This window comes from Athene cunicularia (assembly GCF_003259725.1).
Source record: "Athene cunicularia isolate RWA chromosome 4 unlocalized genomic scaffold, athCun1 chr4_part2, whole genome shotgun sequence".
Taxonomy (NCBI): domain Eukaryota; kingdom Metazoa; phylum Chordata; class Aves; order Strigiformes; family Strigidae; genus Athene; species Athene cunicularia.
The window spans coordinates 26,999,375-27,022,209 of NW_020799099.1; the positions used below are offsets into that span (position 1 = coordinate 26,999,375).

Genomic DNA, 22,835 nt, shown 5'->3' on the forward strand with positions numbered 1-22,835 from the left:
ATGTCTCCCAGCAATAACATGACTGCAGACTTTAACTAAGGTGGGAATCCTGCCAAAAGCAATTACACTTTCTGCATTATCCACTAGATCACCATTATATATTTGGAAATATCATCCCTTCTTTTCCCTCCTACCCCTGAGAGACCAAATGCCCCAGAACAATTGCAAGCATTTGTCTTGAGACAAAGTCTAAATGCTTATTTTTAGCAGATTTTATTACATGGCATAGGTGCCATCCCACTTATCTTTAGAGGAGTTTCACACACAAAAGCACAGCACTGAGGTTTTTCAGCGTATGCCTGTGACACTGATCACTTTGAATTAAAATTTGTTTTTACTTGGATTAAGGCTGATCCTGATTTTCTGGCTGACCCACACAGCTTAATATTTGCTAGTGTGTGTTATGTCCTTAATTTCAAGATTTGTATTAGAAAGTTTTTATCTTGCATTCAGGGGGCCCTGGCTGGATTACATGACAGTTTATGTCTGTGTGGCAGGTTTCATAATAACTTTTAAAATAAAAAGGTTTTGCTTTTATCATATTGTCAGGATTCCATGTATGTGGAATTCAGCTTTTAAGCTGCAACTCCTGTAAGTAGCTAGAACTGCAGTGACTTGATTTGCTCTACTAGAGGTGGTGCTTTTTATTTGTCTTTCACTTTGTGCAGGAGAGGAGATCAAAATTCCAGTTTTACCTGCTTTCACCAGAAGAACACACATACATGTAAAGATTGATTGTTTACCAGGTGTAAAGTCTGTTAAATGGAGAGCTGTTTGCTGTTTTAATCCAAGAGAACTGTGTTTGATCAATAGTAACTAGTGAAGAGAGGTGGTATGACTTTGTGTCATGTCAGGGATGATTACTTGGAAAGAGCAGCAGTTGTCTTCTGAAGAGCGTGGACTGGATGAATGTTTGTACCACTATAAAGGTACAGAACTAATTCCTCCATTTTGGCACAGGCCAGGGGTATTAACAGGTCTGTCCTGTGGTTGGAAGGTGGAGTAACACCTTTTACCCTGTCATGGGTTGACACCAACCAGTAGCCAAGCACCTACACAGCCACTCACTCCCTGCCCCCTGTCCTCAGTGGACAGAGGAGAGACTAGGGAATGCAAAAGTAAGAAAACTTGTGGGTCAAGATAAAGACATTTTAATAAGTGAAGGAAAGAGAAAAAATAAGTGATGCAGAGGCAGTCATTCACCCATTCCCACAAGTGGAGCGATGCCCATCTGGTCTCAAGCAACAGCCACCTTGTAAGTCAGAGACCCCCCACTGTCTTCATCCTCTACCACAGTTTTATGGCTGATCATAATGTTACCTGGCATTGAATATCCATTTTAACAATTTGGGTCAACTGGCCTGCCTGTGTCCCCTCCTAACTTCTTGCCTACCACCAGCCTCCTTGCTGGGATGGGCAGAGGAAAACAGAGAAAGCCTTGATGCTGTGTAAGCACCCCTCAGCAACAGCTGAAACATTGGTGTGTTAGTAATACTTTTTGGCCACAGATCCAAAACACAGCACCGTACAGACTGCTATATGGAAAGAGAACTCCATCCAGTACATGCCCACCTTTTAATAATCCCATTTCATGCTTGAAGCCTAGCATGAGTAATCTGGGCTTTTTTTGTTCACCATCGCAAATAATTGTGATTTTTTTGTGTGAATTTGTTTATTTGTTTGTTTTCCAACTGTAGTGTATTTTAAACAGAAGTTGAGAACTATTTAGTTATGTGAGTTAGGGAGCCAGGACAGAGCCTTAACTCAAACTTCCCAATAGCATGGACAGATTGAACTTTATTACCCCAAAGATGTTTAACCAAGGCCCGAGAATCCAAATGTCTCCACTGTCAGATAGAGGAGGGAAGGATGCGGAGGAAAGGAACCAAGACATGGGACTGGAGTACAGTGCTCCAAAGACCCAGGCTTTTCTCTATTAGGAATGGCAGTGGTGCTTCTGAGAAGGCATCACCTGTGGTTTTCAAATTTTCTGGTGCAGGCAGCTGGCCCTGGTTGTTGGCTATTATAAGCAATGTTATTTATCTATGCCTAAAATCATTGACTAGTGATTGAAGAAAAGCAGTAAGTGTGACAGGAGATGTGATAGCATCCTAGGAGTCGTCAATACTGGCATATTTTTTTTATTTTTCAGTGATCCTGGTTTGTTGTTTCTGTCACCTTATATGCAGCATCAGCATGCCAATAACAGTCTTCTGCAGAATTCTCACTCAGGGATCCAAATGTAAACTGGTACTTTATTTTAATGAGTATTTTTGAAGGTGGATTATGAGACATTAACGCCTTTATTGAAGCAAGTTCAGTTGGCCTTTGCTGCAGATGGGAAATAATTGTTCATGAGTGTGTGGGGAGGTAGTAAGTTGGTTTTGTCTCAGTGAGGGCATAGTGATTTGGAATAGAACAAGGAGTTCCAGTAACTTAAACAGAAAAGCTATTCAGAAAATTCACAGCCTTTTTCAGAAACCTTTGTTAAACATGAGCAGTGTTATAGCCTTAATGGACTTGGGATAAATATTGAAACTTTGCATAATAATTTGCAGTTGGAATGGAAGAGGTATGACCATCTTGTACCCTAGCCCTGAAAAACCTGCAGCAAGCATCCTTTTGCAAAAAACACATCAAGTTTTTTAATCGCTTGTATTCTGTCACCTAAAGTGAAATTCTGACCTAATTAAAGTCAATAGGTGATAACTGTTGAAACTGGCAGACTCAAAATTTCACCCATGCTGCTTAGGTGCTTTTAATTGGGTGTATAGAAGTAATTAGGATGTGAGAGATGACTGTGGTAGCAAAGCTAGATAGGCAAAGCCATGAAAAGAGCATAGCGGTGAATAATAATAGGCATAAAGGGATGATATTTTTAAAAATAAATAAAGATGTGATTACTTTAAAAGAGAAAATACTGTATTATTAATTCAAGTCTGAGAAATTTTAAAGATAAGTCAGCTTAGTTTTGACCTTAAGTGAATTATATTCAAGGATTAGTGTATATAGTATATTATATTCAAGGATTAGTGCAATAAATAGCTGGGCAAAAATAGCTTCAATTACACTGTGATTTCTATCTATAAGCAGGTCAGGTATAGCAGGGATTGCCATGAGGCTGACTAGATGCTTTCTCTAGCAAGATGTCTCTTGTTCAAGGTGACTATGTGCAAACCAAAGAATGTATAGGTTATAAATGAGAATTAGTCAGAGATGAACATTTCCTTACTGTTCCCTCATTCTAGAACATAGGCAATAGTATAGCCTGCAGTGTCAAAGAAGAGAATAAACCAGAACTAGCTCTTTTACACAGGCTGCAGTGGTCAGTAGCGTTCATCAATAGGTTTGAATTGTCTCCAGTGATAAAAAGTGAATAATCAGCCTGTTATTTACGCCTGTGAGGTTATTCTTTCTGCAGCGTAACCGCAAGTGTCATCTAGAAGGACTAGCTTTTGCTGAGCCCTGCAGAGCAGGAATTAAATCAACACCTTGAAATTCAAGGGGTTTAAAACAAATCAGCTTCTTAATTTTCTGCCGTTAATAAATTTGCTTCTAATTTTGGCTTTATATATCCCCAAATGGAAGGTTATTTAAGGTATTTTGCAAAAAGCTCAGCGAGTCTTGACCTCAGAGCCAATTTGTTTTTAACATGACAAAATATTATCTATTTCCATAATACTGTGTGTGGTCATAATGACTCATTTTATAAATCACAGCTACCACTGATGCTTGCATCACTATTCTTTACCCTATAATTCAAATTTAAGAATAACTTGGTGAGTTTTAGTTCTAATTTGGTTGTCTAGGAATGTGAATCATGTCTCTGATTTGTAAGGGGTTTTTGTTGCTGTTTCTAGTGGAATCTTTATATTAATGATTAATAATACTAACAAATAATAATCTCCATAGCAGAGTATTACTGTTTGCTTTTGGTATTTATACGATTAGATGTTTTCATTATTTCTCATAAATATTTACCTGATAGAGTTTTCAGTAAATATTTTGAAAAAATTCTCTCACCTAATTGTTTTTCTTTCTCTGTCCTAGTCTGCTCCCAGTTTTCAAGAGGAGTCTTTGCTATTTTTGGATTCTATGACAAGAAGTCTGTAAATACCATAACATCATTCTGTGGGACTCTTCATGTCTCCTTCATAACTCCCAGCTTCCCAACAGATGGAACGCATCCCTTTGTCATTCAGATGAGACCTGACCTCAAGGGAGCTCTTCTTAGCTTAATCGAATACTATCAGTGGACCAAGTTTGCATATTTGTATGACAGTGACAGAGGTAAGATATGGTACTTTTTATCTGCACATTGTTTGCTAGATACATCTTGCCAAAATGCTGAGTTAGTATTAGGAAAGTAAACAAGTAAAGGAATATTTCCCAGTATCAAGTGTAAGTGTAAGCTTAAATTTAGAAATGAGATTTTGGGACAGAAAAACTATTTAAATGTGAATGAAATTAGTACAGTATATATTAATAGAATTGCAAGAATGTACTAATAAGCAATATGAGATTAATTACATGTTGTAAAACAAATTCCTATGAAAAGTTTTTTTCTTTTTTTAAAGAATCATCTGAGGGGAAATAAAACTGAGCATGAAGGGCAGTCTGCTATCACGGATTCACTCCACACATGCAAAATCAATAGTTGGGCACCAAGCAAGCAAGAATCTTGGATGCAGTCCCTGCTTCTTTGTAGACTGCTTTTGATAGTTACTCGAGTTCCTCTCCTCTATTGAGCTTAGGGTTTGGTTTTTTTTGTTGTTGTTGCTAATAAGCCCAAATACACTGCTTGTAAGCAATTTACTCCACCGTACAGCCTCCTCAAGTCGTATGTTCTTTTATGGCTGTAGTACTAATAATATAACAGTTTATGAACTGGGAAAAATAATTTGTAAATATCAATTAGTGTTCTGAGAAGAAGTAACATCAAACAGAAGTGGGGTTTTTTTGACTGCCCTTTGTGGACTTCCATTATTGTCATTCTGGTTTTAGTTTATACTCACTTAGTAGTTCTTGGCTAAATTTTCTATTCTTACCTTCTCCTCTTCCCTTTAAAAGGGCTCTTTTGTTGCTCACCTACATATTCATTGATCAGAGTTGAATATTAAGTACGCATTAAATGGTAAGATACCACTAGATTTAAAGGATGGTTATACTACACCACGATTTGTCGAGTAATGCAGTGACGTTAGATTCTTTGCATTCTGATGCCATTTAATACATTAAGTTGTTCAGAAGCTGAAGGGACGTCCTCATGACAGTTCTTTATCACTGTTTTAAGTACTAAAGTTAGAAAAACTAGTACTGAAATGTAGCCTCCAACAGTAATGTCATGGGGTATGAAGAACCCTAAGCCCATTTCTCTGGCAGATCCTTTTCAAATTCACTTTAGAATCAGAAACATTCACTGTCCTTTTAGAAAGGACAGATATAAAACTACTTGCTTAGCCAATATTCTGTCAATCAGCTAGCAGTGTGCAGTACATGACCTGTGTGTGATCTATATTTAGGAAATACTGAAAAACACCTAGTTCTTCTTGTAAGCTGCACTGTCTGAATTTGGGCAGGAATAAAAGCATTAAATTGCTATTTGTAGTCACCTTTTGGTTATGCCTTTTTTTCTTGTTTTAATTGTGGCAAGGCACCACAGTGATAACAGGCTCCAAGGCACGAAGCTCCTGCCTTTATGTTGAGTAAATTGTTGCTCCTCAGTGCTCCCACTGATTGCACAAGCTTAACCTGCAGAGTCAAGCAGTATGTGGTCAGCAACACTGACATCAAACCCTGAATACACAGGTTCCACAATTCCTCTAAACACTTTTGCATAAGTGTTAATGTAGTGATGGTAATGTATATTTAAGGAATGATATGTAATTTAAAATGTTTCTACCTTCAGGGGTGAGATAAAAAAGGTAAAGAGGCTTACTCTTCATGGAAGCTGAGAAAGCTAATATGACTTAGTTTGATGACTTACTCCAAAGGAATCATTTATTGCTACTTCTACAGCTCCTCTGTGGTTAAGGGCTGACTGGTTGAAGTTGCAGGGCAATTGCATATCTCATTCCTCTCTATAAGAAGTAAGACCATTCAGTATATACATGTCCAAGCTATTACTGGTTTAATATGGCAATTACTCTCATATAATGTGGATTAGTGTCCTTTACGCCCCTTGCCTCCTCACTAAACAGTGAATTTTAGAAACAGTAGTGATGTAATTGGAGGATTCTATCTGTAGCAGAATCACTAATTTACTCAGCCTCTGTTTAGTCCTCCTTTTCAGAGCTCACTGAATTAAAAGTTTGTCTTCATGATGACCAAAGAGTTTCAGGCACATGAGGTTCCCAGACAGAAGTATTCCTGCAGTTTACAAAAAGCAACTGAATTTGTTGGAGTTTTCTCCTCTGCAGAGTCCCATTTCTATTTCCACTCTTCAGATAGGTCCACAGAAGTATTGCTGTGAATGCTTTTGTTTGTTTGTTTTTCATTCTTTTGCAGTGTGTTATTGCCAGCAGGATAAACTAAACTGTATGCGGATGACAAATCTTCCACCTATAAAAAGCAAGAAATCCAGGCAGGCATTTGACATCTCTGCAGAGAACACCCTAAGAAAAGGGTGTCCTTAGGAAAAGTGGAAGATCAGAGGAGTAAAATATAGAAAACTTTTGTAATGGATATTATTAACATTAATAGCCTTTATTAATTTATGCCTAACTGGGATTCTGTTTAACTTAGAGGAAACATACAGACAGACTGGAGGACCTGAAATGAGATCTGAAACAATGATTCAGTTTACATCTTTTTCCATTTTTGTGAGGGGTTTTTTTGTGAGGTTTTTTAACTACTTTAAATTATCATTTAAAACATTATTTTGTATAGACTTTAGTGCTTTATAATGTTTAAAGATATTCCCTACATCTTTGAGTTTGCTTACATTAATTATCCTTTCCTTTTATCATGAGTTCTCAATATTTAATGTTATAAATAGTTTATATTGGACTGTAGTTATCTATTACTTTAAAATAAATATTAATTGCATGACATACAAAACTTCATATCAGTCTTCTTGAAAGATGACATAGAAAACCAGAACTATTTGAGATGATCACTGAATTTATGCTTTTGGAAGCCTTCAGTTTTTTATCTTTGCTGATGTCCAGTCTAGTATAGTGCTGTATGTCACTACCATTTTCACTGATAAAGCTGAATTGCTAAACACTGACCAATCTTAATTTAATGATGTATTTACAAACTGTGAAACAAATTAATTCTTAGTGCTTTCTTTCTACGTTTATGGGCGTAACACTACTATTTTTCATGAGACTTACACCTGAAGCTTCTTTTACATACCAAGTCAGAAATTTGTCTCTAAATAGACTCTTGGTGTTTTGGGTTTCAGAGGAGACAAGTGTGAAAAAAATATCAATTGGCTTGTGAGAAAGTCTAATTTTCTTCTATAATATTATCTGATATCCTTAAAATTGTTCTGTAGAATTATGTAGAATTCTCTGGAAGGAATTTTAACATAACAAGTCTAATTCCTAGTACTGCTGGAAATTGTTAAAATGGTATTTGTTATACAGCAAAAATTCATTTCCAGCAGTAATTTTCAGGTTTCTATACTCTGTTATTTAATTCCTGAAGAGGAAAACCAATCAAGTAAAGTCTTCACTGATTTTACTATATGTTGTAGGCAGTTGCATATATACAGACATTACAGTTTCCTGTCAGGCAGGTACCAAAAGGTTAAAATGGAAGCAAACTTCTGTAGACTGCTTGTAGGTGTTAGCATTGAACCTTCTTTTCTATATGGAAAAATACTTCTCACATCTTTTGTAATCAGGGATATGACTGTAGGTGACAGAAATAACTCCACTAGCACCACTGCAGAACATAGGAATTTTGCCATAGACATCAGTGAAGTCTGGGTTTCAATACAGTACTGCTCAAGCGCTGAAAACAAAAGCAGTTCAATAGCATTTCAGAATAAGCAGCTGATACTCTTGCTGTAATTGGATCACTTTTCTCCTGGAAGACCTCTTTGCAGGTATGTGGAATTCCAGCAGTAAATTAGTGGCACTGGCAAAAGCCAATTCTGAAGAAGGTTGAAGCAAAACCTGAAGGTTGTCTTTACAAGGCCCTACTCTTGATTCCTTGCAGTGATGTAAATAGAAATTTTATGCAATATGAAATGATTGGGTGCACATATATCTTCATTTCTAAGTCCTAACATTGTGTGACAGGTCAAACAAGTTACAGGGAAATCTTAAATAAGTAATCACATAAATCACATTCTAGATGCTTGTTGTTCCTGAAGCTTTATCACTCATATTTTGTTTTCTCCTCTGCTTCACTAGGCTTATCAACACTGCAAGCTGTGCTGGATTCTGCTGCTGAAAAGAAATGGCAAGTGACTGCTATCAATGTAGGAAATATTAACAATGACAGAAAAGATGAAACTTACCGTTCACTGTTTCAAGATCTAGAGGTAAAAAAGGAAAGGCGAGTGATTTTGGACTGTGAGCGTGATAAAGTCAACGACATTGTTGATCAGGTTTGCTATTCTCTGTTCCTCAGTGGCAGCAATTAGCTATATTCTATAAGTAAATGTAACGAGTTAATTTCACTTGACCCTATTTTTGTGATTATTATGCATCATTTGGAAGTGACAGGTTTGTATTGAGGACCACATATATAGCAGGCAGAAAGTGAACATACAAATACTATAATCCCTCCCTTTGCTCAAAAGCAAGATAATTCTATCTGGATGATCCTTTATTTTTATATACTGATTATTTAAAAAAAAAAATGTTAAGGCTATTTCACAACCTAAGTAGTATACTATATTATATGTAGTTGATACACTATTATATATGGTGCCTTATAAATAGGTATATTATGACTGGGGATTAGTTCTCCTTACACCTAGAAAGTATTTTCTACTTTTGATGCTTTTTCCAAGAATGTTTTGTATCTTGGGAAGATGTAAACAGCTTTTCTTTTTCACTTGACTCCCATCGTAGTTCATGTTTCTAAGCTCTTTGTCATTCATACTGTCCTTGTGTCTTTCTCTTAAGGTGTTAACCAAAAATAGATGCTGTTTTCCATAATGAAGGCATCCTGAGCTTTAAATGGAACAGAAAATTATGTCTTCTCTCCACCCACACATATATTTTATTTGCCAAAATGATTTTTAAAAAATATTTTCTTTCTAACAACAGAATTACAGTCCTCTGATTCAAATTATTGCGTTACCTTCAAATCCACCTCTTCAATCCTAGTGTCTAGGAAGGTTATACTGTCTCTGTATTTTACTGTATCTGTTTGTGCATGCAGAGCATGATGGAAAATTGTAAGGCTAGCTCCCTGCTCGCTTGAGCTTGTCCATGTGAAACTATGCAGCATCTGTAGGGACATATCACCAGAGTGTAGGTGCATTAGTTTGAAGTTTTTTTGAAGAGTTTGTTGTTTTGGTCTTTGTTATGAAGGTTGTTGCATTTTGGAGAGGCTCAGGCAATGACCAGTGTCCTAAATGGAGTGCATCATATTTGTCTGTTTTATTTAGAATGCGTATCCAGAAACTGTTTCTCTAATTTTCAAGATCAAGTTGAATTTGATCCTGTTCTCCAGAGCATTCATAACCTCCCTGTCTTCTACAGTTTTTTAAAAATCATATTTTCTGACTTGTTATCCACATCAAGAAATGTACTGAGTAAAGTAATGCTTGAGAGAAATATTACTTATCTGGATCCGTGTGACTTTTCAAGCAGTTGTTCACTTACCTTACAGTGACTTTTGTCTTGTCCATGTTCCCTTAAGAGCTTGTAATGGTATCATAAAGGACAAAAGCCTTATTAGACTCACGATATGTCACCTTTGCTGTTTCCTCATTATCTATTAGACTTGCTATCATGTCAGAGAAAGGAAAGAAATTCCTTTGACATATTTTGAACTTGACAAGACTATATTGACTGTTTATCATCTATAATAATCCTATAGATTCTTTTAAAATTAAGTATGTAATATTCATTAAAATCGCTTCCCTGATATGAAAGTTTGGCTGACAGTTTCTCCTTTCACCACTTTTTAAAGACAAGAACCCTCTTTACCCTTGAATTGCCACTCATTTTTACTGTCTTTGTGTAGTAATAGATCTATTTTTGTCTTTGGCTGCTTCTTAGTTTGATTGAAGCTCTGAGATATTTTTCTTGCCCTAATTACACTTTCTAACTTGTTTTGAGTCTTAAATTTTCTCAGCTTATCCTCACAGACTTGTGCTACTCCTTAAGCATATGGATGGATAAATTTTTGTTTCTGCTGTTTTGATTTGTAAGGCACAGAATTCTAGACAAATGGATCAGCCACACAGGTCAGTTAATATAACTCAGTTAGTTGTTCTACTCAAAATAGTTTATTGCTATGCCCTAGAATATCATCTCTTAAATTGCTGTTAGCTGTCTCATATGGGTTTAGCCTTGAAATTATCTTTGTAATATGCCATAGCAGTTTCTGGAGTTTGCTTTGGTTTTAAAGTCCATTATCCTTACGCTCTGTTTCTGTAACTTCCCTTCCTTACATAAAAAAGTAAACCCACTTTCAATTTCTCAAGTAGCCTAAAATAAAATCTAAAGTAACTTTATTAATTTTTCCAACTCTTAAAATGAAGGTCTGTGCTTGAACAATGTGTTTCTGGGTCTGTGAGTATCCTTTGAAGTATCTTTGAGTATCCTTTGATTTCTTTTTTGAAAGCAGAATATATACTTCAAGTCTTGCTTTGCTAGCAGATTTATTCTTTTTAAAAAATTCTTTAATTCCTGGCCCAAAAAAAACCCTCATTTCCTTCTTTTCATGAGGGTGCCTGAAGTAGACCCTTTGTATCAGTATTCCTTTTCTTTTTCTGTGAATTTTCACTGAGACATGCAACAAGCTTTCTGTTCATAAGACTTTTCTTGAATACTGAGGTATTATTTGCTTTCTTGATATACAGAGCAGCAACTTCTTTACTTTCTGCCTTGCTTTCTATTCTTGAGCAAACCTTCATTGTAGTGCCTTGTTTTATCCCACTAACATTTTAAGCTGTGGTGGCAACCTCAGGTTCACCCAATTATTCTCTTTAGACAGTGAATCCTTGTATAGACATGTGATGTGTTTGCAAAGTTGCTTCATCATTCTTGGGTTTTGTCTCATGTTACAGTTTCTCTTCCAGTTTTCAACAATTTATGTAAATTGAAGTTGAAAAATATTTCAGTTCTCCAGCTCTCCTCAGACTAGTTTATATTGCTCTTCTCTGATTTGGCAGGTCAGTGTTACCATGCTCTTTGTTATATAGCCTCTGTCTCTTCTCAGCCAGATTCCTTTGTAGAATCTCATTTCCCCCTTTGGGCAGCCATGCAATTACTGCCACTTCTTCTCCATCCCTGCCTGAGATGCTAGTGTAAACTAGAGACACTGCTGAATACCTTTTGGATCCACAGCTCCTTCATCATGGCTTTTGGAGCCATCACTGATCTTCTCAGAGTTTTAACTGGCAGCATCCTTAGTGTTTGTATGGATGAGTGGCACAGGGCAATGTTTTAGAGACCTAGATTAATGAAATAGTACCTAGTGTCAGTTAGAGAGGAGTTACTAACCATTGACAAAGACTTGCAGCTGCTGGTCATTTTCTCAGATATCAGTGATGAAGAAGCATTTTTATGCAGAAGATCTGATCTATTTGGTCTAACTGAAGTTTCTTTGGAAGCAGCAGCTGCATAAGAAATACATCTGAATACAGTTCTTAAACCTTTTAATAAGTAATGAGTTTTAAGTAGTTTGAACCAAGTAACTGTTTTAAAATAATTAAGTTTATATATCATGTATATATTGAGCTCAAAAGAGGAATAATAACTTCTATGGCCTATGTAATGTGATCCTCTCAGTCTTAAACTCTAGTGATATAAAACTGTTAGACACTGCCTTCAGTTATATTTCTGTAACTTCATTAAAGCAAGTATGTGGAATGTCGTTCACTATTAGCCTGATATAAGTTAGAGGATACCTATTCTGAATATTTCAGTTATGCCAAATGAGGAAATAAATGAATCATCTTCTCTTAAGTTGTTCTCATTGTTCAAAAGATGGAGGAAACCTCTATAGTCCTTTTATCTCTCACATCCTTTCTCTGGAGAAGTGTTTTGCTTCAAAATGTAAACTTCCCCATGCAGACATAGTCTTAATTAGTCTTACCTGGGAGAAGAATCTATGCTACATGCTTGCCAGTGGAGACTGCTGAGAAACCACCAGCTGGCTTTGAGGGAGATTATGAGGAAGCCTTAGGGTAATAAGCAACAATTTGAACTTTAAAAAGACTTTCTCATAATGTAGATGCTTTCATTAATGTTGGTAGTCTTTTAAACTTTTTCTAGTTCAAGGAACATTACAATTCTGCTACAGAGGGAGCAGAATCTAAGCAGGAATCTCTGAGACACAGTGCTTCTACTGCATGATGCCCACTCTATCCTGTCTAGTTAAGGCACAACATAGTAATGAGCATTCAGCTCCTCTGTTTACAGATCTTGGAACTTGGATTTCAACAGAACTAATTTCCACCAGCAGAGAGTGTGTCAAGTTGTTAATGAGATAAAAATATTTTAAAAAAAGAACAAACTCAGTATTGCATACCCTATAAGTCATAACTAGGTTCTACATCATACTGGATTTTGCAGTTAAGTTTCAGTCCATATGTCAGGTGAAAATTCTCCATTACAGGGATATTTCTTCTTTTTTACAGGTTATCACAATTGGTAAACATGTTAAAGGATACCATTATATCATTGCAAATCTGGTAAGCATTTTTAATATTTAAAATACCTGTATTACTCATTTTACTGTTTATGGAAGCACATCAACTAGTATTTTGTTTTAATTGCATTTTAGAAAATAGAAAAAAGCTAAATGTCTTTATCCTTTCTAAATGAATGCATGTGTTGAGATGGTATTTGTTTTATTGGTTGAGTCTTTTCAGGGCTTAAATTGCCTCCTGTGAGATTGCCCTCAATAGGAGTGAGGGTTGCTTAGCACCTTAAGTAGAGCTTCATCCATTTTTCTACATACTTTAGAAAAGTAGGTATGGAAATCAGAAAAATAACTTTCTGCATTGTAGACTGATACATTCATTCAGCAAATTAATGTTTCTTCTCTCATCTCCAAGTACTTAAAAATCACAGTTCCTAGCTTTCATTCTGTTAGACTAGTGATTTCAGCTTTACACATCTTCATTCCTCAGATTGGTTTGTAATCAGTTTGAATTAATCTCTTATTGAACACAGGTGATCAGACAGTATAGCTAATAGTGTTCTTAAGAGGGAAAGTTCAATAAACTCATTAAATTCTCTTAAGGTAATTTTGAAATTGTGTCTAAAGGTGAAGGGCCATTTTACTGACATTAAAGTCAGCAACACTTATTTACTGAAGCTAGGAAATGTACTCCAATGATTATTTTTTTTTGTAACAGACAAAGCAAATTCTGTTCCAGAAAAGAGTTTTGGGGGTTGCATGGTGTGAGTGCCTCTAAATAATTTTTTTTCATCGTTCATTGTTGGACTGTGATAACATTTGGTATACATTCCAGCAGAGCCCAGAGTGCTCTAATATATACTCTGTATTCCATAGTCCTTTAAGGGGCCTAAAGAAACAAAACGACCATAGTGTGTCTGTCACACTTCAGACACAACTTCTGTCTCCTCCCAACCTTTAATGAAAACACTTCCCCCTCTGAGTGGGCAGTGTTTGGAAGAATCATGTATGTTGCTAGACAGGCATGGAGAAGCCTTATACTCTTTAAAAGCAGAACAGTGGAGTTTCATTTTTATGTTTATTAACATTAATCTTTAGGATAAAGAAATTAAGGTATTGATATTCACAAAGCAAGCATAAAAGTCTTACAAAATTTGAAAAATTCCCTTACTGTGTTCCCTAACTGTATATGGTATTTTGCATTGCAAGTGTATAAATAGTATTTTGAGTCTTAAGGGAAATAAACATTTTAGAAAAATCACCTAGTGTATTTCATTATGTTAACTAGTTGCCGTTTTAGCTATGGTTTTAACAGTAAGCCTATAAGATCAAAAAATTATTGAATCTTGTATTTTAAAGCTGTTAATATCATATTTGCTTCTTACAAATTTATACAGTTTTGCTGCAAGCATTGCAGATCTTTTGTATAATATAAAATATAGTAATTATTTTTAAACTGTGTATTTCTCTGTTAGAAGAAAAACTTATCTAGTACTTGATCATATCTGATCTTCTTCACTGAATTCACCTTCTTTTCTTGATGGTAATATTGTTCTCCACGAGTCTCATCAGTCAGTCAAGAAATCAATCTATTTTAAGAATAAAACATGCGGATAGAGAGAGACGAGGTGAAAGTATACAATGAATGTTTCCATTCAAACATCAAACTCATAATAATATTGAAGAAAGTTTAATGATCCCTGTGGAAGTAACAGTGTTAGCATGCAAAAGCACATCGCTGATGAGTATCATTAGTATGCAATAATTAAAGAGCACCTAGTATAGCAGTTGTAGCAACTTCTGATAGTACAGTCTGAAGTTGCTAATTCTTTTTATCAGTATTTCATGTAAATTCATTTGTATGGTTATTTGGGGAAGGTAAAATAAAAAACATGGAAAAGAAACCATATGTACAGTTTGTAAGAATGAGAAGTCGTTCTTTATACCGGAAGGAGGAGGCAGAGGAGATAAATCCTTCCATGTGCTTTAGTATTCCTAACAAAAAGAGGACACCCCTATGACTGTAACTATTCCTGGCTAAAACATGCTTGGTAACTTTTACTTATGTCAGTGTTGCCTTTCTCATTTAAGCAGTCCTATTGGAATTAACAGGATTTTTAGGAAAGTAAGCATGACAACGACAGATCCACTCAGCCCTTGCTCTGTAAAGGTGTATGTCTAGTTAGCAACAGGAGGCATTACTGGCTGCTGGAGCTGATGACTTAATCCTGGCATCCCAGGATTTAAACTTGGATCCTGTTTGAAGAAAACATTCGTTTATGCTTCTGCAAAAGAAGTCATATGGTAACTTTATATGTATATACTATTGAGATATCTGCCAAAACTGTTGGAATAATAGGCATAATGTTTTCTATGCCCAGGGATTTACTGATGGAGATTTGTCAAAAATTCAGTTTGGAGGAGCTAATGTCTCAGGATTTCAGATCGTTGATTATGATGATCCTCTGGTGTCAAAATTTATACAACGTTGGTCAACACTAGAGGAAAAAGAATATCCTGGTGCACACACAAGTACAATTAAGGTATGTCTTACATTTGTTTTAACCATGACAGATGTACAGGAAGTAGGGGAATTGGAATAGAAAGACAAGAGACAGAGAAAGCCCTTCAAAATCAGCTGTGCCAACACAATTTTATAATTCCCTGGGGTACTTTTAACATTCTCTGTCACAGGACTTGTTAAGCAAATATGCTGCGCTGTCGCAAATGTTCAACACAACTTTAATTTTTCTTGTACCACTGTAAATTTGTGCCTAACAACTTGTTAGGTAATTGTTTTGGATGTGATTATATATTAAGTATCTACTGACTTTTTTTGGGTTTTGTCCATGTTTTGGAATTTTTTAAAAGCAAATATGTAGTTGTACATAGGCTTCCAGGGAGCACAGATCTAGCGCTTTCTGATATAATCTCCCAAAGAAATGGTAAAACAGTTGCTTTAAGACAGATTCCTAAATCCTACAAAAACTTTTAAAAGTAAATTATATGCCTGAAGTACAGAATCATGGTCTGATTTCAGGCCTGAGTGACACAAGATGTGACACTGTGCAAGTAGTTACATTTCCTTACCTCAGTTTTCCCTTTGGATAAAACTAGGATAATAGTGCCTTCTTACCTTCCGTGACTGTTACGAGAATCAATTAGTGCTTGCAAGATGGTAGAAAGAATAATGTAATTTTAATGCTAAATAGGTTTACTTTTAAGTCATATGATCAGAAATTTTATTAATACTTAAATAACTAAAATGTATTAAGACAAAAAGTTAAATGGCAAATGTTCTAGGCATAACTTTTTTTTGTGCTATAGTTTGAACATGAAGCATATTCTTGATTTATAATGAGATGGATAAGAAGTTTCAGCAAGGAATAGAAGAACCATTTTTTAAATTCCTGGGAAAACAATCCTTTAAAGCACACAGCCTTAATTTAAATTAAAAAATAAAGTTTGTACGTTCCTTTTTTCTGAGGCCGAATTTGGGGGTGACTTAGTCAAAGCCATGATTTTTCTGTCGTTATTTTTGTATTTTAAAATCTTTATGACTGAATAGGTGAATTTCTCATTTGACATTTGACTAAACAAACTAGATCTCTTGTCATGCCCCTAAATACATCCATATTACGTACATATATGTAATATGTATTGCTCTCATTTGGGAAAAAGGGAAGGGATGTGGCTGTGTGTGATACAAAACTTACTAATGTTGCAGAATCATAGTCTGGAAATAATCACAGTGAAATGTATGACTAAAGTAAAAAAAAGTCTAACTAAAACTAAGATGCAGTTTTTCTCATTGATGGAGAAATAAAATGGTGGGACACAGTGCTAAGGACTCTGGTACATCTGGTATTACTTACAGTAGGGGGGAAATTGTATGTGTGTCAGATAAGATGAAGTGGTTGCAGTGTTTTGTTAGAGCATTAAAATGTATAGCTTTATCACAGGTACTCCTTTTATTTCTTCCAAGATAGGTCCTTTCAAGTCTACTAGGAATTGAAAGGGTTGAAGGGTAGTATTTAAATATCTTATGTTTTTGAGGTTTATTTTGTTATGGATAAGAAAAATAAATTGAAACATTTATTTTCATTAATTTCATTAACTTTAAAACGTGTTTTAAATTCAATTAAAAAGGCTGGTCTTCCTTTATATATTGTCTGCTCAAGGGAATGTACAAGATCACACTGATAATTAGTCAAAATATTGAGACTTTATATCTCAAATATCTATGATAGTCAATATCTATGAAATTAGAGGTATTGATGGGGGGAAAAATGTGGATGTATATTGCAATGTTTGGAGAGTTTTATCAGTTACTGTATTTCTTTGTGTTGCTCTTTTGCTCTTATACATGTATTACTTGTCATTTTTGCCTGCCATTACCTGTAATGATAGAGATATTTCACATTTCATTCCCATCCTTGAGGGAGCTAGAATAGAATCATAGAAATCATAGAAACAAGGCAATAAAGGTCTTTGAGCAGTCACCCAGCTCATCCTCCCTGCCTGAGAGCAGAATCGGATATACCTGTGCAGTTCCTGTGGATAGTGATTTCACAGTTGCCCCAAACATTCTATTTCAGAGCTTAAATAGCCTTATTTTTGTTTTTGATCTAACCTAAATCAGCCTTTGTGTTGTCTAATCCATTACTCCTTTATCTATTTCTAATTGATAGGTGGAAGTTCTCCTTTTTAGCTGTCCTTCTATGTTTTGAAGATAGATGCCATATTTGTCCTTGGTTTCCTCCCTGCTAAACTAGAATCGTTTTTCCTTTGAATTTTCTACTCTCAGATCCAGTTTGTCATTTTGCTCTGGAACCTTTCTAGTTGGTACCTATCTTCTTTGAAATGCCAGACTGGGTACTACATCGCATCTGAGTGCTGTGCTGTAGAAATCAAAATAATGGCTTCATGTGTTTCAGAGACAGTACTCCTTTCAGAGCTTGCTTTTGTGTTAAGTCTTTTTTGTTTTTTCCTCACCATCATGACACTGCTGAAATTATACTCATCATGAGATACACACTAACATACAGATCTTTTCTGTGTTGCTTTTCTGTACTTCTGCCAATTTAGACAGTTTCATACCATATCTGTGCATGTGGTCATTCCTTTAACATACAGGATTTTTCATCTGTTCTTGTTGAATTCCATTCCCTACCTGTCCTTCCTGAACATGCCATTCCTTCTTATATTAGTATTCTAGCTGTGCTTCTTGTACTTTGCTTCTTGGAGTAGTGTATAAACATCTGCATTACTGAGCAGATTAACTCATTGGTCTCACATTTGTCCCTTCCATGTTCTTATGAATAACCTTTCTGCAATTTCTGTTTTGAGGCAGTTTCCCAAATTGTCAGTGGTTATAAGTAAGTTTTTGCTACTAGTTCCCATGGAATCTAGGAAGCTGTCACTGCAAATTCTGTATGAAACAGATAGGAAGACTAATAAAAGTCCTACATTATCAGTACAGAAATGAGAGGAGGTTACATGTCCCTTGCAGGTAATGTTATCCTTGCAATTGCAAATGCTTTCTCATTGCAGGCAGAAGCATTGCAAGTGTGTTGTAGTATCTTCCTTTTTTAATAAAAAAGGAAATAAACATTCAGTTCACATTATAAAATGAAAGTCGATGGAATATGACTGAGCTGATGGGGCAAGACATCACAACATCCAAGTACAGTCCTGAAAACTGAGAACACCTCTTTCTAAGAAAAAGCGCATTTCAAAGGAATGTGCTGTTCAAGAAAGAAAAAACAGTGTTGAAAACCTTTTCCACAGGTGCCCAGAGGATGACCTGGATCAAATTGCTTTAAAAATGTATCTTCAATTTATAAAATGTGAATTATATTGCAGTCATAGGATGTAGATGAGATGCTGATTTCATTTGTTGCTGCACTGTACCTGTAGTGATAAAACCTGCAAGATTTAAAGATTAAACTGGAAACTTTGCTGTCTTTTTACAAAAAGTCTTATCTTTCAAAAATAGAACTGCTATACTATTTACCTTAGACTAAATTTAAAATATATCTATTGTAACTGAGGGTGTTATCAGTCACTGCATGCAATTCTAGAAGAGTTAAGAATGTGTAGGTCTTTAAAACATACCACTGAGCATCCTGGCAAATTTCTTTGTCAAGTAGCAAAACAAAAGCCTAATAATAAAAAGTTGAAATCCCGTTTTGATCCATTATTGTGTATTTACAAATATGCTGGTCTTTCTGAGCCTTGGTCTTGTGTCAGACTATTAGGTCTAAGGCAAATTTCTTGCAGTTGTGAAAGAACACTGAAGGACAACACATCCATTCACACTCAATTATTTCAACTTCCTAATCTGATTAACCCATTCTGTTTGGGGGAAGCCTTTGGTCTAATTCCAGGAAGAAGCTCAATTCCAACAGGTAGGACACTACCTCTTGAAGGCTAGTGAGACATAAGTTGTATTGGGTTTGCATGACAAGGTGTGGTAGCAGGGAGGCTATAGGGGTGGCTTCTGTGAGAATCTGCTAGAAGCTTCCCCTGTGTCCGATGGAGCCAGTGCCAGCTGGCTTCAAGTCAGACCCGCTGCTGGTCAAGGCTGAGCCCATCAACAGTAGTGGTAGCACCTCTACATTCTGTGATATTTAAGAAGGAAAAAAAAAAAAAACAGACAACTGTAGGAGAGCAATTGCAGCTGGTAGAGTGAGAATATTTGAGAGAAACAAGTCTGCAAACACCAAGGTCACTGAAGGAGGGGAGGAGGTGCTCCAGGCGCTGGAGCAGAGATTGCCCTACAGCTTGTGGTGCAATCTGTGGTGAGGCAGGCTGTGCCACTGCAGCCCGTGGAGGCTAACAATAGAGCAGATATCCACCTGCAGCCCGTGGAGGACCCCATGCCAGAGCAAGGGGATGCACCCAAAGGAGGCTGTGGCCCTGTGGAGAGCCTGCACTGGAGCAGGCTCCTGGCAGGACCCGTGAACCTGTGGAGAGAGGAGCCCACGCTGGAGCAGGTTTGCTGGCGGGACTTGTAACCCACAGGGGACACAAACTGGAGCAGTCTCTCCCTGAAGGACTGCAGCCCGTGGAAGGGACCCACGCTGGAACAGTTTGTGAAGGACTGCTGCCCGTGGGAAGGGCTCACATTGGAGAAGTTTGTGGATGACTGCCTCCTGTGGGAGGGACCCCATGCTGGAGCAGAGGAAGAGTGTGAGGAGTCCTCCCTCTGAGGAGGAAGGAGCAGCAGAAACAATGGATCATAAACTGACTGCAACACCTATTGCCCATCTCCCTGTGCTTCTGGGGTGAGAAGGTAGAGAAATTGTGAGTGAAGTTGAGCCCTGGAAGAAGGGAGGGGTAGGGAAAGGTGTTTTCCAGTTTTGGTTTTCTCATTATCGTACTCTGATTTGGTTGGTAATAAATTAAATTCAGTTAATTTTCTCCAAGTCAAGTGTGTTTTGCCCATGACGGTAATTGGTGAGTGATCCTTCCCTGTCCTTATCTCAACCCAGAAGCTTTTCATATTTTCTCTCCTTGGTAAAGCTGAGGAGGGGAGAGATAGAACAGCTTTGGTGGGCCCCTGGTATCCAGCCAAGGGTAACCCACCACATAAATACTAAGCTTAAAGTATACAAGTACAAACTGGGAGAGGAGTGGCTGTAGCGGAGCCCTGCAGGAAGGGCTCTGGGGGCGCTGTGGCTGACAGCAGGCTCAGTATGAGTCAGCAGCATGCCCTGGCAGCCCAGAGGGCAAACCGCATCCCGAGGTGCATCAAACACAGCATAACCAGCCGGGCAGAAGAGGTGATTATCCCACCGTATTCAGCACTGGCACAGCCTCACCTCGAGTACTGTGTGCAGTTCTAGGCCCCACAATTTAAGAAGGATGCGAAGGTCCAGAGGAGGTCAACAAAGCTGGTGAAAGGGCTAGAAGGCATGTCCTGTGAGGAGCGGGTAAGGACTTTGGACTTGTCTAGTTTGGAGAAGAGGAGGCTGAGGAGCACCTCTGTGCTCTCTACAGCTTCCTGAGGAGGGAAGTGCAGGGGTAGCTGCTGAGCTCTTCTCCCTGGTGTCCAGTGACAGGACACATGGGAATGGTTCAGAGCCTCGCCATGGCAGGTTTAAGACTTGACATTAGGAATCATTTCTTTACCAAGAGGGTGGTTGAACACTGGCACGGGCTTCCTAGAGAGGTGGTCAATGCCCCAAGCCTGTCAGTGTTTAAGAGGCATTTGGACAATGCCCTTAACAACACGCTTTAACTCTTTTGGTCAGCCCTGAACTGGTCAGGGCTGTTGGTCAGGCAGTTGGACTAGATGATCAGTAGGTCCCTTCCAACTGATATAGTCTGTTATATTCTGTGAGCCATCCTACACTGTGATGAGCTTTTCTAAGAGCAACCTTAGGCTTTGGGTGTGCAAGAAATTTCTGAAACAACTGTGTATGGTATATACAGAAACTCTGTGCAGCATAAAGAGGAGAATTTGGGTCTGCCTGGCTGAAGACTTAACAGCTCACATTTGTAGAGAATACTGTTGTGTTGGAAGTTGGTAACAACTCTAGTACTCATTGCAGCTGTTTTCAGTGCCTTAAACAGCTTCATGCTGATACATTATGTTTCAGATGTTCAGAATTCATACGATTGTATTTCAAGATATATAATCTCTTCCCCACACACACAATCAATGCATAGCAAAGATAACAAAATGGTAGATTTGGTTTTGCCTTCTGATTTTGCCTTCAGTAGTTTCACATTTTCAAGTCTCTTTTTTTATAGCCAAGTCATCTAGTCTTTCAGAAAAGTATTACAAAATCTTTTTTTTTTTTTTTTTTCCAAAGATAATGTGATTCTAGAATTTGAAGTGTTTGGCAGTTTTCTACTTCTGCAGTTATATCATGAAGAGCACACTATACAATCTTAAAGGGTATGCAGGAAGAATAAAGCTTGTAATTGAGGGCTGCTGGTTTAACTCTACTGGTGCTGATTTACCTCAAGGATGGAGTACAGAGAAAAATGCAGACAAAAATAAAAGTATTTATTTACCTTGCAGAAATAATTAAAAATTTAGATGACCCACTGGTAAGAAGGAACAGTGAAAATACTTCTTCAAACTGGACATTCAGAAAGCATTTGGTCTAGATACAGACAAATAAGCAAAAGTGTACAGTTTATGAATTAGACTATACCTTCATTTTGAGGCATGTCTCTTATGATTGCAGTGTGTTGGAAAATGGTTTTGTAATACCTGTCATTTTAATAAGTTATAAGTGATATTCTGTGTACCTGCTACAGTTTTAATGGAAAAATACAATTGATTATGCCTGAATTCAAGTAGATTATAACGATCTATAAATAAGAATTAATAAAATGAGTTAATTTCAGTATTTATTACATGATTTAATCAGAGGCTGAACTGGAGTAATTTTTTTTTTCAAGTGCCCTTGTAAAACTGTAGATTTTTGAGATTTTTCTGCCTATGTTTTCCCAACCTTGTGGTTTGGTTTCCTGGGTATAAAAAAGACACATGTAGCAGTTGGCATTCTAGCTATCTGGTTTCACTGGACTTTTGAATCCCAGTATTTGCAAGTCTCTAGTTGCAGAAGTATATATGAAAAATCTGGACATAAGAAATTTCAGTGTTAAACTTCATGCATAGCTTAAGGCTCTTTTGCTTAAATAATCACTCATTCCAGCATAGTTGGTTTGTTTTGGTTGTTAGGTTATTTTTTAAGAAAACTCAATTAAAGAATGGAACTTCTAGTCAGTGAAAACACTGAGTGGTTTGAGGCAATATCTGTAGATTTGTCTCAGATATACAAAGGGCCTATTGACCCAGATCCTTTGATTCTGCAGATTAAAATGGCTGAACTCTGCTAAAGCAAAAGTATTTGCCAGACTTCAGAAAACTACAGAGCCAAGTCTTGATGTCCCTGTGCAGCTCTGTTTCTATGAATTTGAATCCACTTAGTAATTATAAGTGTTTAAGGATCAACAACCAATAAAGTAGAATAGATTTCTCCTGCTTATTTTCTCAGGAACTCTTTACCACTTTTTTCAAGCTGTATATA

General features: G+C 36.9%; 1 protein-coding gene across 1 annotated transcript in view; it reads left to right on the plus strand.

Moving 5' to 3' along the window:
- Positions 1-856: 856 nt before the first annotated feature.
- Positions 857-22,835, plus strand: part of GRIA2 (glutamate ionotropic receptor AMPA type subunit 2) — a 64,710-nt gene continuing 42,731 nt past the window's right edge. Inside the window, exons 1-5 of the mRNA XM_026847957.1 lie at positions 857-929; positions 4,051-4,290; positions 8,367-8,563; positions 12,779-12,832; positions 15,165-15,326. Of these exons, the coding sequence (XP_026703758.1) occupies positions 857-929; positions 4,051-4,290; positions 8,367-8,563; positions 12,779-12,832; positions 15,165-15,326 (726 nt within the window). The remainder of the gene's footprint in view (positions 930-4,050; positions 4,291-8,366; positions 8,564-12,778; positions 12,833-15,164; positions 15,327-22,835) is intronic.